The sequence below is a fragment of the Triturus cristatus genome, chromosome 5_2 (assembly GCF_964204655.1).
Source record: "Triturus cristatus chromosome 5_2, aTriCri1.1, whole genome shotgun sequence".
NCBI classification, from domain to species: domain Eukaryota; kingdom Metazoa; phylum Chordata; class Amphibia; order Caudata; family Salamandridae; genus Triturus; species Triturus cristatus.
The window spans coordinates 140,080,121-140,096,321 of NC_140588.1; the positions used below are offsets into that span (position 1 = coordinate 140,080,121).

At 48.4% G+C, this 16,201-nt stretch overlaps 1 protein-coding gene across 4 annotated transcripts in view; it reads left to right on the forward strand.

Moving 5' to 3' along the window:
* LOC146822725 (uncharacterized) overlaps positions 1 to 7,601 on the forward strand; it is a 410,295-nt gene extending 402,694 nt beyond the window's left edge. For all 4 annotated transcript variants that reach the window (XM_085606916.1, XM_085606918.1, XM_085606915.1 and 1 more), the window contains one exon: positions 7,069 to 7,601. In XM_085606916.1, the coding sequence (XP_085463042.1) occupies positions 7,069 to 7,124 (56 nt within the window). In that variant the 3' untranslated portion in view covers positions 7,125 to 7,601. The remainder of the gene's footprint in view (positions 1 to 7,068) is intronic.
* Positions 7,602 to 16,201: the final 8,600 nt, after the last annotated feature.

Genomic DNA, 16,201 nt, shown 5'->3' on the forward strand with positions numbered 1-16,201 from the left:
GCGCGAAGGTGGGGTGCCAGCACATCCGGTCGCAGCTTATACAGCTCGATAGGGATACCGTTTGGGCCCATGGCCTTGCCAGATGCGACCGAGCGTATTGCAAGGGCAATTTCATCCGAGGTGGGAGCAGCCTCCAACGACTCCCTGTCCTCCACCGAAAGGGAGGGCAGCGCGATATCCCGAAGCAGGGCATGGGAATCCTCCTCCGAGCAGGGAGAAACCGGGGAATACACCTCGCGGAAATAATCCGCGAAGCAGGAGACAATGTCTTCTGGCTCGGTGACACGTACACCATCCACTCTCTCGATCAGCGGGACCACACGATTCGCTCTCTCCTTTTTATCCAACCACGCAATCAATTTACCAGCCTTATCACCCACATCATACAGTCGCCCCTGTTGCTCTCTACTGAGGCCCCTGGCCGCCTCCGTGACGAGGGCCCTATAGGCCGCCTGCTTAAGGTGTAGAACATGTAGTGCGGCATCCGTCACCCCGCTCCCCAGGTCACCCTCTAGTTCAGTAATTTCGGCTTCCACCCGGGTCACCTCCTCCTGCTCGCGCCTCCGGGCATGGGAGATAAAAGAGAGGGCCTCCCCTCTAAGAACTGTCTTGAAGGCTTCCCAAAGGGAGATAGCCGAAGGGACAGACCCCACATTCTCCTCAAAATACCGCTGCAAGGATTTAATCAAGTCGGCACGAATAGTGGGGTCGCGCAGGTACCATGCATTGATTGGAGCTACCCTGCCCTCCCCCCTCGGGAAGACATCAAAATGCAACAGGAGCGGAGAGTGATCTGAAATACCCCGCGCCAGATGGCGCACCTCTCCCACCCTCCCAGCATAGGCCGCAGGGACAAGGACATGATCAAGCCGCGAGAGGCTACCATGGGCACCCGAATGAAAGGTGTACTGCAGCTGCGCGGGATGTTTTAGTCGCCAGCAGTCCACCAATCCCAATGTATCTAAAAGGCCGGGCAGCCACGCCTGTGCCCGGGGGAGGTCCCTAGGGGGGTAACGATCCATAGTCCCAGAAGCCACCGCATTGAAGTCTCCCCCAACCACCAGAAGCCCCCCCGGGAGGTCAAGGAGGAGGCGCCCCAGATCCGCAAAAGTGGAAGATTGTAACCCCGGTGGGACGTACACTGATACAAAAACAACTACTTTGCCCTCCATTCTCCCCACCAAGACCGTGTAACGTCCCCTCTCATCATGGCGCACCTCATCTATTTCCAGCGGGAGCGAGTTCTTAACCATGATGCCCACCCCCCGCGAGCCCGACGTGAAGCCCGAGTGGGCCACCAAGCGATAGCCCCGCCGATTCATGGCATGAAAGGAATTACCAATAAGGTGTGTCTCCTGCAGAAAGACCACATCTGGAGAAATTCGTTTCAGATACTGCAGGACCACACCTCGCTTAATCCTTTCCCCCAGTCCATTAACGTTCCACGACAACAGTCAAATCCCTACCCCCCATCACATACAGAAGCCATCATTTGTCCCCCCAAGAGCACCTCAAAAACACCAACACAATAAAGGGTTTGCCTTGCGGTAAAAACGAACAACACCCCACCCCAACCCACCCGTCCCAACAGAACTCCCCCCTCCCTGCACCCCTGCATGAGCCCAGACAGCCCCCCCAAAGTGCAGTGTGCCTGACGCCCCATAGATGAAAAAAACTAACTAGTCCCCCAGAGGAGGAGGGAAAGCCCCCAAGAGACCCCGCACGACCTCCACAAGAGGGGAAAATACACGAGCAGTCAATGATAACAATAATAGTGTCCCGAGCAAGGCCTACTATTTGGCCCTCAGTCCTGATCCGGCGGGCCCTCCCCACCAACCGCACCCCCCCACCCCCCCGGCCCCGATCCCCGGGCAAAGTGTCCAAACAGTCCCCGGCCGCCTCGGGACGATCAAAGAAGTGCGTGCGGCCATCCACCTCTACCCTCAGCTTGGCTGGAAAAAGCATTGCGTACTTAAGGTTCAGGTCCCGTAGACGACGTTTAACTCCGAGAAAACTCAGTCTCTGCTTTTGGACCGCCGGAGTAAAGTCAGGATAGAAATTGACGTCCATGTTGTCGAGTCTGACCGGTCCTTGTAGCCTAGAAGTCTGCAGGATAGCGTCCCTGTCTCGAAAATTGAAAATCCGGGCAATGAGAGGCCTCGGTGGGGCTCCGGCCTTAGGTCTTCCTCCGGGGACCCTGTGGGCACGTTCCACCGCAAAGAGTTTACTCAGCCCCCGGGGCTGGAGATGGGTGAGAATCAAGTCCTCCACAAACAGATCCGCCGCCTCCTCCTCTCGTCCCTCCGGCACCCCAATAATGCGGACATTGTTCCTCCGGGCCCGACCCTCGGAATCCTCCAGTCGACGATCCATCAGGGCGCTCGCCTGGCCAAGCCGGCGCACCTCCTTTTGGAGGGCCGCCACGTCCGTAGTGAGGCCCGAGGTAGTGTGGGCCAAAGAGTCGACCCGGTCATTCGTTTTGGACAAATCGGCCCTTACCAGGCCCACATCCACGAGGACCGAGTCTATCTTCTGCGCCAGAGTGTCAAAGCGCTGGTCCACCGAGGCCTTCATTTCGGCGATGGCGCCCATGACGTCTCGGAGGGTCAGATCCGCGGGCAGAGCAGGAGCATCAGTCGGGCCCGCAGGGGACGTACGCGGCGCCTCAGGAGATCTCTTCTGGAGGGTGTAGCGGTCCATGTTGTTGGACTGGTGGGCCGTGCCACGGCGGGTCGATTTCACCTTTGCCCGGTCGCCATCTTGCTTTGTGGACATGGTTGCAGTCCCCAAATCGTGCCAATCTCCTCGAAGGGGCCGACAAACCGGGCTCCGGGGGGGGGGCGACCACAGGTCCGCAGGCCGGATCACAGACGGCGGGTCGGCCGGGCACCCGGGCAAGGCCACACCACCGCACACCGCTCCGCAACCCTACCTCGCCCGTCAGCAAGGAGGGCGCAAAAGCGAAAGTGAAAGTGCGGGGTACGCGAGTCGCCCAGCCTTGCCCGCCGCTGTTATTCACTTTGTCTCCGGATCGCCCCACTACTCCAATCCGGGGGGCCGGCGTGGAGAGGGCCGCAAACCTCAATCGGTGCTCCCGCCGGTGTCCGAGGTCCGATTTGGAAACTGAAAACGCGTGTCACCTCAGCTCGGGCTCACAGACACAGTCCCCTCATCTAGGACAGGATATAGTCAGGATTAATGCAGGAGGTCGCGGAGGTCCTCGGGAGCCTCGCACCTACGCGGCCATCTTGGTTGCGCGCTAGGCTCCTCCTCTCTTTTCTGTTTTTAATCTGTTTTTAATCATCAACACACGAAATGGTATGCCAAATTTTCAGGTTTCTAATATTCAAGCTGTGCCCTACCGGGTCTCTTTTTCAAGAATATGAATGACGCAATTTCATCGAAGACAGTGTTTAATTAAAAGCCCAATGCATTTCGGGCAACTGGTGCCCTTCGTCAGGGGTCACTATAAATGACAAAAATAGTATTAAAAATTACAAACCATCGCTGTTTGCATCTAGATTTGTTATCATACATTGTGACACTTCCAACAGTATTTTTATCAAAGGTATTTTTATCAAAGTGCAACGTTACCATACAATTTACGTATATATCCCCCTATCACTCCCTTCAACCAATAGCACTAATGATAACCAACCGTTAACCCATCAAATCAGTCCCTACACTAAGTTCCGCCTCATCCTCCTTTTCGTGCGGTAACCTAATCACTCCTTTTTACTCACTTTCAAAATAATATTCAAGTTCTCCCCTTCCAGTATCCCACTTCGCATATGTATACACTTCAATTCCTCGTTTTCTGTATACACTTCAATCCCTCGTTTTCTAATGTTACCTTCACCGTGAGTTTACAATACTACCATTTTCTATGATTAGTGGTATTTTGATGTCTAAATCTACAAACTTTCATCGTACCTGTATCGCGCGTTGAGAACTTCAGACCTCATTTCCCATTTCACAAACGATAGTTTCCTCGCTTTCTCCTGTCCCTATATCCGTTACCTCCGCCCACTCTACTTCCTCCCGATTGGTTAATTATTCAAAATATTCCCGCTCACATGAACCCATCAGTGCTAATATGTAAATTGCTAAACTCGTTGTCCATACTACGTTACCCATCGTGCACTTTGTTTATAAAATGTCATATCAAACATCCTTAACACTTTATAACTATAAACAGTTATTATCAATGATCAACATTTTGTCATGAGGTAACAATGACGGTTAAAGTTCCTTTCATCTTGGTCTAAACACTGGCTTATGTGACGAACCACGATGTCTCATCGTAGGTGTGGATGCTACTGTAGTATAAACATTATCCTCTTTTAAGTTTCAAATTTCACACCGCGGGTGCTATCCAAATGAAGGGCATCTTCGTTAGGAATCCTCAATGAGAGTAGGATGCACACCAAAAACTTTGATGTTTCGTTAAAGTTTGTTGATTTGTGTTTCAGGGCATAGACTCAGGGGTCCCCCAGGGTCAGGTAGGTACAGTTGGTTCACCCTCAGCGACTCTAGGGCGGCCGGGTGCAAAGCGAGTTAGGCCCAATGTTATCCTATGAGGGATGGGGGGGGGCCTTGGTTGGTGGCTGCTGACTAGCAAGCCACGTGGCTGTGGGAGCTGGGCTCCTGGTCACTTACTCAGGGGGAAGTAGGTAGGTGTAGAGGTTGCACTGCCAGGGCCACTCGGGCGGCTGGGTGCAGGGTTCTTTTGAGCCTTCGGGCGCTTAATTTAAATGGGAAATCTCCGGTTTAGAAAGACTACAAGCTCGGGGACGAGGATTCTTCAGGTGCCACCACCACTTCGAGAGGTTAGTTGGAGGATAGGTAGGTACCCCGGGATTGGGCACAGGGGGCTGCGGGGCGCCGCATGCAGGGGTGCCTTTTGGTGTCAGGAAATCTTACCCTCTGTTGATCGCGGTAAGGGGGGCACCTTGTTCTGAGACTGCAGGCTTCTTCACGAGTGTCAAGGGAGGTCCTTGGGTGCTGGATCACAGTCGCGGTGGGGTCGTCCTCGTGGTCTTTGTTCACTCCGGCACTGGCCAGGCTTGGCTGGTGCAGAATGTGCTGGGTTCGCGGTTCCGGGCTGCTGCCAGGGATTAGAGGTAGGTTTTGGTTAGATCCTCTACTCGTGGGAGTCCCAGGGGCTTAGAGCCAAAACGTAGCCAGGTCCTCCGGGGTTTGTGAGGTTGCTGGCCATAAGAGATGCCGGGTTGGAGCAGGTTCGAGGGTCGACAGGCCGGTAGAGCTGGGGCCAAAGCAGTTGGTGTCTTCCTCTTCTTAGCAGCTGCAGGGCAGGTCTTCTTTCTTCTTGCTCTTCTTTGTATTTCGGAATCTGGGGAAGGAAGGTTCAGGGTGCCCCTAAATACTAGATTTAGGGGCGTTACAGGTAGGTGAAGGGCAGGGACCAATGGGTCCCTGTCCTGGGGTGGGTACACCCCTATCCTGCCTCTTTCCTGTGAGAGGGGGGCAGTAGCCTAGTCCTGATAGGGTAGGGCTTCCCATCTTCAAGATGGCGAGAGCCCGGAGATGTGCTTCACCTCGCCTCCCCCACCTGAGGGGTGGGGTTGGCAGGCTGGCACATCCCCTGTCCTTATTTGGGGTTTCCGGCCAAGCTTCCCGCCAGAGTGGGGGGTTGCAGTGGCCTGGGGAAGCTCAGAGGCGGCATTCCTTTGAAGCTTCCCCCTGCCCACCCTGGGGGAGGAGATTTAGCACCTCGCCCAGGATGTGCATTGTTGCAGGCCCAGGAGAGCCGGGGCTATCCCACCCAGGGGTCCAGCAACATGTCTGTTGTGTGGCAGCCTAGGCAGCCTCAGAGCAGACGTGGATTGTAGGTTAGGTTTCAGGGGGCCTCTCTAAGATGCCCTCTGTGGTGCTTGGTACATTAAATCCCACACTGGCATCAGTGTGGGTTTAATGTGCTGAGAAGTTTGATACCAAACTTCTCAGTCTTCAGTGTTGCCATTATGATGCTGTGGAGTTCGTGTTTGATGAGCTCTCAGCACCATGTACTCTTAAATGGCAGCACTGCACTTACAGTGCTCAGGAATGGACCTGGGTACTGTAGGGGCACAGAGCTCCTGCTCCTGTGCCCACACCATTGGCATAAGGCACCCAGCTAGAGGGGTGGCTGATGTATGCCATGGCAGTGTAAGTGATGGGCATGGCACACAGGGATCTGTGCCATGTCGACTTTGTTTTGTCTTGCACCCAGACACCCAGCTTGCAAAGGCAGTGTGTGTGTGTGTGTGTGTGTGTAAGGGTACAGGGCCTCTAAGGGTGGCACAATGAGTGCTGCAGCCCTTAGAGGCCTTCCCTGGTCACAAGTCCCTGGGTACCATTTACCAGGGACTGACATGTGGCCAGCGTTTGCCAATTTGGGTTTGGTGTGTTTTAGGGAAGGAACATAGGCCCTGGGCACCTGATTGGCAGGTGTCCAGGACACACTCAGTCAAAGTACATTCAGCAATTCAGCAAAAAGTGGGGGCATACCATGCAAGAAAGATGGCACTTTCTCACAGCCACTGCAATGAAGGAATGAACCAGAGTGGGTGAACAGATGCACAATTGCTTGGATGAATTGCTGAGTGCTGTAGACGGATGAATGACTGCGTAGATGGAAGCCTTAGCACACTTTCAGTTAAGGCTTGCAGTGCTGTTTTTTGTGATTAACCTTGGCAGTGTAAAAAAAAAAAACAATGATCACCAAACTGGAGCAATAGTTTTCTATTTTGCCTGCACCATTTCTTCAAACTGGCATGGAATTTGCCAATCAAATCAATGGGCATTAGGCGTTCCCCTTGGATCAAGTTGTGAGAATCCTTGTTGGGGATATAGCTGCACATCTGTCTCAAAACTTGCACATGTGTGAAGCTTCTCTTGTTTTCAAGTATTATCCTCTTATCTGTAAGCACGTGTGAATGTTCTGTATTTTTTGTTTAGATTTGCATATATGTCAAATTTAAGTATAATCTAATGTTAAGGCGGCAGTCATGAGTACAGTGGAGTTATGTTACCAGGACATCTGTAGTAATCTCTTTTCCCTTGCAGGTGTGAACGTTTCAACACTGGTGAACAATCTCGTTGAGATGGGAATAGTTAAATAAGAGTACCGTTTACAAGTGTGGATGCAACGCAATCCAAGCAAAGGAACTCTCCCTTCAGCTTCACTGCTAATATGTTCATGTTTGCCTGATACATAAATATTTTAGAGCCGCGTTTATACTACGTTATAAGAAGGCATTTTATGTTCTAAGTCTGTATGTATATTTTACTTGCCAGATAGATTGGACTAAACTAGTCAGCTTGTTTTTTGTAGTGAAAGTCATCACTGTTACTGTTGTAAATGATTTAGGCACCTTCTACTCCATAAAGCAGTTTGTACATCAATCAAGTTGTTCTGCCCGTTATTGAGTTAATAAAAGTCACCTGAATAACTTGCATTTTTATACCCTTGAAATGTTTTGTAGTTCTTTTTATTGATGGCAGCCCGCCACTTGTGATTTCAGGCACTCTGGTGACCTCACGTGTACATTACATGGTTGTGATTTTTCTGAGGTTACAATAAATTGATCAGTTTATGATGACCGTGTCAGTAGCTATCCTTCACACACCATCAGATGAGTTTGTTTGCTTCACAGATGTAAACTCGGAGTCCTCTCAAACCCCAATGTGGCCAGAGTAGACAAGTTGTCAAGGGTAGAGGCCAGCAGTGGGCGGTGATTGTCACTCGCTAAGAAGGCTTAGAAACACCCAGATAACGTTACTCCGCAACAGGGTGAGTCTGCCTTTGTACTCTCAGAGAACCTTGATGGATGCTGGATACCTTGAATATACTCTCCTTAACATGCAAGGCACGGCTGTGTCTTTCGATATCACGTAACCTGTATATTTGCAGAAAAGGAGAATGCTATAACTGCCAAACACACACTAAATTAAGCATTACACACATTTGGAGTGAATGATAGCTCCGATCGTATATCAATAAGTATACAAAGCAGTAGAGGTTTACAGTTAACCAGGTGGACCAAGAACTCACATGTGCTAACTGAGGAAGTCTTTCATAATAACCTCTAGCGTCCCAGAAATAGGGCGTAAAAAGCCAGCATGTTTCCATTGAAAGGTGGAAATATTTTTCTGAAGGAATGGTTTTATACCTACAGTCATTGTTAATCTGAAGATGAATAACCAAGTTCCCAAGTACTGGAATGACCGCCGCAACATTTGTTTCCTGTTGCAGCCAGCCAATCAAAGTGCTCGCTCTGAGTAAACCCCCTAACCAAATCAAAAGGCTTAAAGTTTGAATTTCAACCCACGTGCTAGATATATATACACATTTTGAGCCTTCATTGCTCAAACACTACTGAATGGAATTACACCAAACGTGAAAAGCACACTTTCCGGGTAAATAGCTAACTTGCTGTTAAATTTTGTTTAATTCTGTTCAACTGTTTCAGCTGTAACGCTGTTCAAAAATCCCTATGGAAATTGCGTGTTGGGACCCATTTTTCACCTTTGTCCCCGCATGACTGCTCACCCCAAAACTTCTGAAGGAGGAGCGGTGTCGGTTGAACATTTTTTTTTTTTTTAAAGTTTCGCAAAGATCTGGAAAATGACACCAAAGATATTGACAAACTAAAAAAGGTCTTTTTTATTGATATGATGACCCTTTGAGAGAGCAAATAGGCTTTATTTGTATATTTATTTGGTAACCCTTTACCAAAGCCAGTCGGCTTGTTTTTTATGATGTAATGCTCTTGACAAAGCCAATACGCTTGTTTTCATATAATTTGATTTCCCCCTTAACAAAGCCAATCGGCGTGCCTTGTATGTTATGGTCACCTTTAGAGAAAGTCAATAGGCTTGCTTTCATATATTGATGTGGTGACTCCTTGGGAAATCCAGTTGACTAGCGTTATTTAAATAACCCTTTATATTCTGATGAGTGCTCTTATTGGCTGGTTGTGTGGTGGGGGGTTAAGGGGTAGGCCTCCTGTGCAGTGGATGGGCTCAGAGGTTGGCCACTGGCAAGGCTGTGTAGCCAACCTGCAGCTGCACATGGCCAGTAGCTGTGCTCAGATGCATAGTTAGATATATTAATAAAATCTTGCTTTACATTGGAAAAACCCCAGTAATTCACTGAAAAAGAGGTTAAAGTGACATAGTTGGGTAACATACTAAGATGTTGGCTTAATTAAAAACAAAATAAACAATTTGTGAAAAAACAAAGGTGCAAGTGACATAGTTGGGTGACAATGTCACTTTAGACAACAATTAATCCAAAGAAACAGATTGAAATTTACCAGTGATACTCCATATAAACCCCTCACGCCATTGAGGGAAGCATCTTTATCTGTGTTCTGTTGAAAAGGAATTGTAGCAGGAAATTGGTGGATCTCAACTGGTGTAAGATCCAGAGTGCCTTCACAGTTAGTGCTAGCACTGCTGTTGGTGTTGTGAATTGGCTGTTATGCGTAGATTAAAGATGTGACACTAGGAAAGTTCAAGATGCCATGGACTTCTGAAGATTGCCGCACAAAACAGATAGAACATGGTCCCTGCAACGCATACTCCTTTGCCTTTAAGTGGCCGACACTGCTACCATGTTTAAATGGAATTTTTGTCTTGATTGGCATGGAAGCTTGGCCAGTTGAGGCTGGATTCAATTGAAGTGTTTGGGTCAATCCTTTGAGGTATGGGCAAAAAAGCATTCTCTTCCTTGTACTTTGTATGGCCAGCATTGCCATGCATTTGGAACAGGTCCTAGGAGTGGATTTACGACAAATTAGCAATACCTTTTATTAGTAATTAACTTTGTGTACTATAAACCTCTGGTACTTCACAGTTGTGAAATAGTCATTTTGCACTGTTTAGCATTCTTATCTGCTGCGGTTTTTGACTCTATTCGAGGATTTCTGAATCTTCTCCTTGCCAGAGTGGCAGAAGGAGAAGGTAAGAAATTAATCTGTCTTCTGCAGGAGATTTCTCTATGCTGGCAGTTAGATGTTTGCTACCACTCCCTGTAATCGGCACAAGAACAATGATTACCCGAGCAATTAGAGGTCACTAAGATGGCAGTTATGAAGGTGACGGAGAATTGGGAACTTCTACTGCTGGTGTCACTCTGGCTGGGAGAGTATGCCCTGGAGTACTTCAAATCTGAGATATAAATGGGACTATTGGCTGTATGTTAGAGAAGAATTGTCAATTTTCAGCCTGAATTGTTGGAGTCTAACTACGTAGAAACTTTATTAAAAATGTTCCTATAAAATAAATTGGGATAATTGTTCACGTATATACACTTGTTACTTTAGAAAATTAGGATTTCCTTCCTTTTTAATTGAATGTAACTCAATGTGGCCAATATAGCTTCTAAGAAGGCATATATCGGTTTCAAAATTTGGCTTTTATACAGATGAATAATTAGGCTCTCCTGCTTTAGGTTTAAAGCTGTAATAACGATAAAATGCCACCAAAAGGTTAACAGCTCTTAAACACTGGCACAACAACAAACTAAAATGGCATTCAAAGAAAGGAAAGTGAGAACGACTGAGTTATTTTCTTTATTTCTGATGGGGGCAACAATGTAACTTTGTCATACAAGGTAGCAGCGAGAACGACTGGTATAAGATTATTCTGCTTTTCTGTTTAAGAATATCATTCAAATGTTGATTCTTCTTTTTGTTTCCTCCTGTATTGTGTTTGAAATCTGGGAATATTAAAATCATATTTGATCTTTTGGCAACGTTTAATTCTTTCAATGATTGGTGAAATTGCTGGCTCATAATAATCTTGGCCGATGTGTATGCTCTCATTTGTACAGACCCAGAATGGGTATAACCCTTTGATAGACCAGTCCCCCTTTTCTAACGAGTCCGTATTGATAATAGGTCCGCTTCCAAACTCCCCATGTTTAAAACATTCAATGCAAGGTGCAGTGACAGAACTGTGAAAAGAGTGCTGTAGTGCTCATTGGGATAGTAGTGGAAACATGACGCACACCTTTCTACGTAGCAACATAAATTGATAGCTGCAAGGTGTGATATTGTTGTGTGATACCTTTAGCTAATCCTGGATATTTACTCAACTGCGCTTCATTTGTTTTTTTTAGCGCACAGTTCGTGTTGACAGCAAAATTGCAAGTACCAGAAAATAATGTGATGTCAACTTTTTTATAATTGTGCAAGCTCGGAACGGGTCCATGCATCTGCTTTTGCTGGAACTGCACCACCTGCAGCACAAACTATGAAACTATTGGCTGTACGGTCTACTTCTTGTGCAGTAACTCAGTGGTTCCCAAACCTTTCAATCGGAACCACAACCCACTTTTTAGAACAAACTTTCGCAACCCACTTATTTTTAATGGACATGAGGCTGGTGAGTTTTGAATGGAACTACAACATTGTGTTTGCGCAGTGTCATTTACAGACAGCACATTTCCCATTGAAATGCCCACTACATTTGCAAAGACATTCACTTTTACTGCTAAAACTATATAGCACCAAATGGTAATATTTTAAAATCTGGTTTCTGTGAATATTTATCATTTGTACATCACCAAGTAAGTCTCTTTGTTTTGATTCTATCTCTGTTTTCCAGCACACTTCAGAATTACAGAAGTGCTCTGTTTTGCTTTCCTACCTGCTGGATGCATACAGTTCACTTATAGGTAATTACATTTTGTTTTGTATTGCAAAAAAACAAAATCCTATATTTTCACATAATTCAGTTTAAAAACGCATCTCTTACTTTGCAGTCCAAGAAAGAAAAGTAAACACCAATCCCTGTGTCAAAAGAATAAAGGGCCTGACATTTGAACTCTGCCTTTGAAGCACTGGCAAATATGACAAGTTAAACACAGAATGTGAAGGCATCTTTATGTATATTGCTCTGACTTTCGTGGCCCACCAAAAATTAGCGACCCACAATTTGGAAAACACTGCACTAACCTATAACTTTTCAAACTTAAAGTATGCACATTGACCTCACCCTTTTGTATGAACTTTGCATCGCCTATAGACATGCTTTTTTATTTTTTTTTATTACCACAATGTAAACCTAAGAATGAGAGTTGAGTTTGTTTGATGGGAGGGCATAGATTCTGGAGTCAACCATATGCCCACTCATCTTTGACACAATCTTGATACTTAACCTTTCTGAAAGAAAAGCTGTGTTACGCTTATTTTGCAGCGTGAATCTTTCTGGATTCACTATGCTGTGCATTATTCCGCGGTCTGGTGGTTGGGTCCGGAATCGTAGTCGTTTTTTTTTTTTTTTTTGTAGCCTAGGTGGGCGTCGGCGTCCCACCATTTGGTGTACCTCTCGTGACGTTGGCACGCTTCCTGCGGAAACTCCCACCTTGGGGCCCCATCTGCCATCTTCAGATTCTTTTTTCCGCCGCTGGGTCTGGATCGTCACTGTGAAGCTCCAGAGTTTTTTGGGAAGAAAAGAAGAAAAAGCACGAGTTTCATCGAGAAAAAGTTGAGGAAGACTACAGAGAACAAGATCGACAAGCTGAGACGACGAAGAAGGAGGAGAACCTCGAGATCTTTGACGTCCAACGGAGAATGCGCACTCAGGGACCCTGAGCGCAGGAATGGACAAGACACCCTTTAAATTCTACCGTAACTGCCACCATAAATAAGCGCAGAAGGACCAACACCCGGTCTGCAATCTTTGCCTACCAATCGACCACGAGAGCAAAGACTGCAACGCCTGTTCCGTCTTCACACCAAAGACACTCCGGGTTAGAGAGAGACAGAGGAGAGCCAATTACAACATGCAGGGCAAGGGACAGACCCCGTCGCTGCACGAACTGGGCGTCTCCACCGACGAGGAAGACAACGTCGCCGAGGGACTAGATGACTTCACGGTCGCAGAGACCGATAAGAAAACGTCTAATAAGGTAGGGGAGACGTCGAACACTAAACCCTCGACAGGGCCCCGAAAGCCTGAGTCAGACTCTAGAAAATCAGAGTCGAAGTCCTCGAAAGGAGCACCGGCGCCGACAATTTTGACGACCGCAGCTGCACCCAAGGACGATCGGTCCGGCGGATCCTTCGAAAAGGACTCCCAGGTGGCGAAGACCGGCGAAAAGCCAAGGTCGTCGAAGCAAGGCAAAGAACTGGGGCGCTCGGCTTCGAAAGAGAAGGTGGCGTCGACGCCGGCTCCAGCTAAAAGTCCCGCGCTCGACGCCGAACAGGCCACAGAGTTGGAAGGAAAGAAGAGGAGGCTCGAGGCAGAAATGGAGAGCATCCTACAAAGAAAGGAGTTTGACGATAAAATGAAAAGATACACGATTCCAACGAAACCACCGCCAGTCATCGTAGACGTCGAGGAACGGGAGGAGGTCGATGCCGAAGAACCGTCGATAACTCCCGGAGAAGAAGAAGAGGACCTATACTATGAGGGAGAAGATGACCAACAAACTAACTACGGCTCAGCGCCGTCGACGACACAGGACCTGGAGGGGCAGGACCTAGACGCCGAAAACCCGGAAGAGCCTGTGGAGACTTACCCTTGGAGGCCTTCGCCACCCGATGACATTGGGGCCTACAATATGGTCATCAAAAGCGCAGCAGCTTTTGGGGTCAAGCTGGAGGAAGAAAAGCCTAATGCAGACTTTTTACTGGAAACGCTGCTCCCCATTCAAACGAGGAGCCAGTTCCTTCCCAACTCCAAAGTGTCATGGACCAGGGGAAGGAGGCGTTCAGGGACCCAGCAACATGCAGGTCCGTCACACTTAGGAATGAGCAGAAGTATAAACACTCCTCCCAGGACCCTTCCTACATCAATGGATCTGTCACAGCGGACTCCATCATTGCGTCAACTGCCAGGAAAAGGGCTAATGTCCCGGCAACCTCTGGCCCACCACCAGACCAGACAAGGAAAGCAGGAGGATGGACCTGACTGGGAGGAAGATTGAAAGAAACGCGGCAATGCACTGGTGCATGGCGAACTCCAATGCCCTACTAAACAGGCACCAATACCAACATTGGGACGAAATGGGGCAGCTAATCAAGCACCTCCCCGAACAATACCAGCAAAAAGCCTCGCACCTGGTGGAGGAAGGGAAGAATATCGCAAGTTCTTGCCTTAAAACTGCCTTGGATGGAGCCGAAACATCAAGCAGGTTGATGGCAATAGGGATAACGGAAAGAAGGCAGGCCTGGCTCAGGATCTCAGGCTTCAAGCCAGAAGTCCAGAACAACATCCTAAACACCCCTTTCAACGGGGATACGCTGTTCGGAGCCCCGGTGGATGAAAAACTCACCCAACTCAAGAAAGATAACGAAACAGCAAGGTCCATGGAGGGCCCTGCAATTCAGAAGGATGAGAAGAGCTACTCCGACACGGAGACCATACGGAAGGGGCGGAAACCAGCCGGGAAGGTCACACTAGACATTCCAGCAGGGCCACCAGGGCGACAACCACGGCCAGCAGGGGCAGCAGAACCAAACTTGGCAGTACCAGCCTCGGGCCAGTCCTTTCGCAGTAGGGGGAACGGACAAGGGCAAAGACTAAGAGGAGGAGAACAACCCGCCTCAAAGTGACTCCGCCCGGCGAAGCGTGCTCACCCACAAGATCCCTCCGAAGGTAGATCACGAAAAATTCAACAGGAGGGAGTTACACAGACCAACGCCAACGAACATGCAACACCAGTAGGCGGCAGGCTGAGACGTTTCTTCCAGGAGTGGAAAAAGATAACAGACAAATGGATACTCAACATCATACAGATTGGATACTGCATAGAGTTGGAAAGGAAACCACCAAACAGAAAACCAAAGAGAAGGGAGCACTCAGGACAGGAGCTAGTGCAACTCCGAGAGGAAGCACAAGAACTACTACAAAAGGAGGCCATAGAACCAGTACCATTCAAAGAAAGGAACAAGGGCGTGTACTCAAAACTACTTCCTGGTACCAAAGGTGGACGAAACAAAGACCCATCCTGGATCTACGGTTCTTAAACAAGTACATAAGGACACAAAAAATCAAAATGACGTCCCTACAAGAGGTACTCCCTCAGATGAGAGACGGAGACTTAATGTCCACCGTGGACCTCAAAGATGCCTACCTGCACATCCTTAATGAACAGGCAGCACAAACATCTGTTAAGATTTTCCATCAACAAAGAACACTACCAGTTCACATCCTTGGCATTCGGACTAAAGTCCGCACCAAGGGTTTTCACAAAATGCCTTGCGGCAGTGGCGGCGTACCTGCGGAGGGAAGGGATTCATGTATACCCTTATCTCGACGACTGGCTAATAAAAGCAAGTTCACGCGAAACATTCGAGGAACACGCACAGCGGGTCACAAGGACACTAACGAAGCTGGGATTCTCCATACACTGGGGGAAATCCTCAATGGAACCGGAACAGGTGAAGATCTTCCTGGGGGCACAGATCAACACCATACAGAGAACGGTGATCCCCAGCGACAAGAGAACACTGGCCCTGCTGAGGGAGACGCGCCTCTACCAGAAGGGGCGAGCTCTGACAGTGAGGACAGCAAGCAAGATCATGGGGATGATGCAGTCATGCATTCACCTAGTCCCCAATGTACGCCTACACATGAGACCATTCCAGGAATGGCTGCAACAGCAATGGTCACAAGCAACCGGAAGTTGGGAGGATCTAGTGGTTGTAACGCACGCAGTGCAAGAAGAGACAGCGTGGTGGAACAAGGAGAACATAACAATAGGGAAGCCCTTGACACCACCAAGCCCAACTGTGACCATCACCACAGACGCATCCCAGATGGGATGGGGAGCACATATGAACAAGCTCAGAGTGAGGGGTCTGTGGACTCCAGCAGATGCGGTCAGACACATCAACTACCTGGAATTGAAGACTGTATTCCTAGCCCTGAAGGCCTTCCAGAAAAAACTGTACAACCAGAAGGTGTTTATACAGACAACACGACAACGATGTTCTACATCAACAAGCAGGGAGGAACCCAATCATTCCCTCTATCCAACCTGGCACAGGAGATTTGGAGATGGGCTATCCCACTCAAAATAGACCTGCTGGCCATACACCTACCAGGGAAGGACAATGTGGAAGCAGACTGGCTCAGCAGGCAGACTTCAGCATCCCACGAGTGGGAGCTCAATGGACAGGAAACGCAAAGGCTATTCAGAAGGTGGGGTACACCGACGATAGACCGGTTTGCAACACACCTA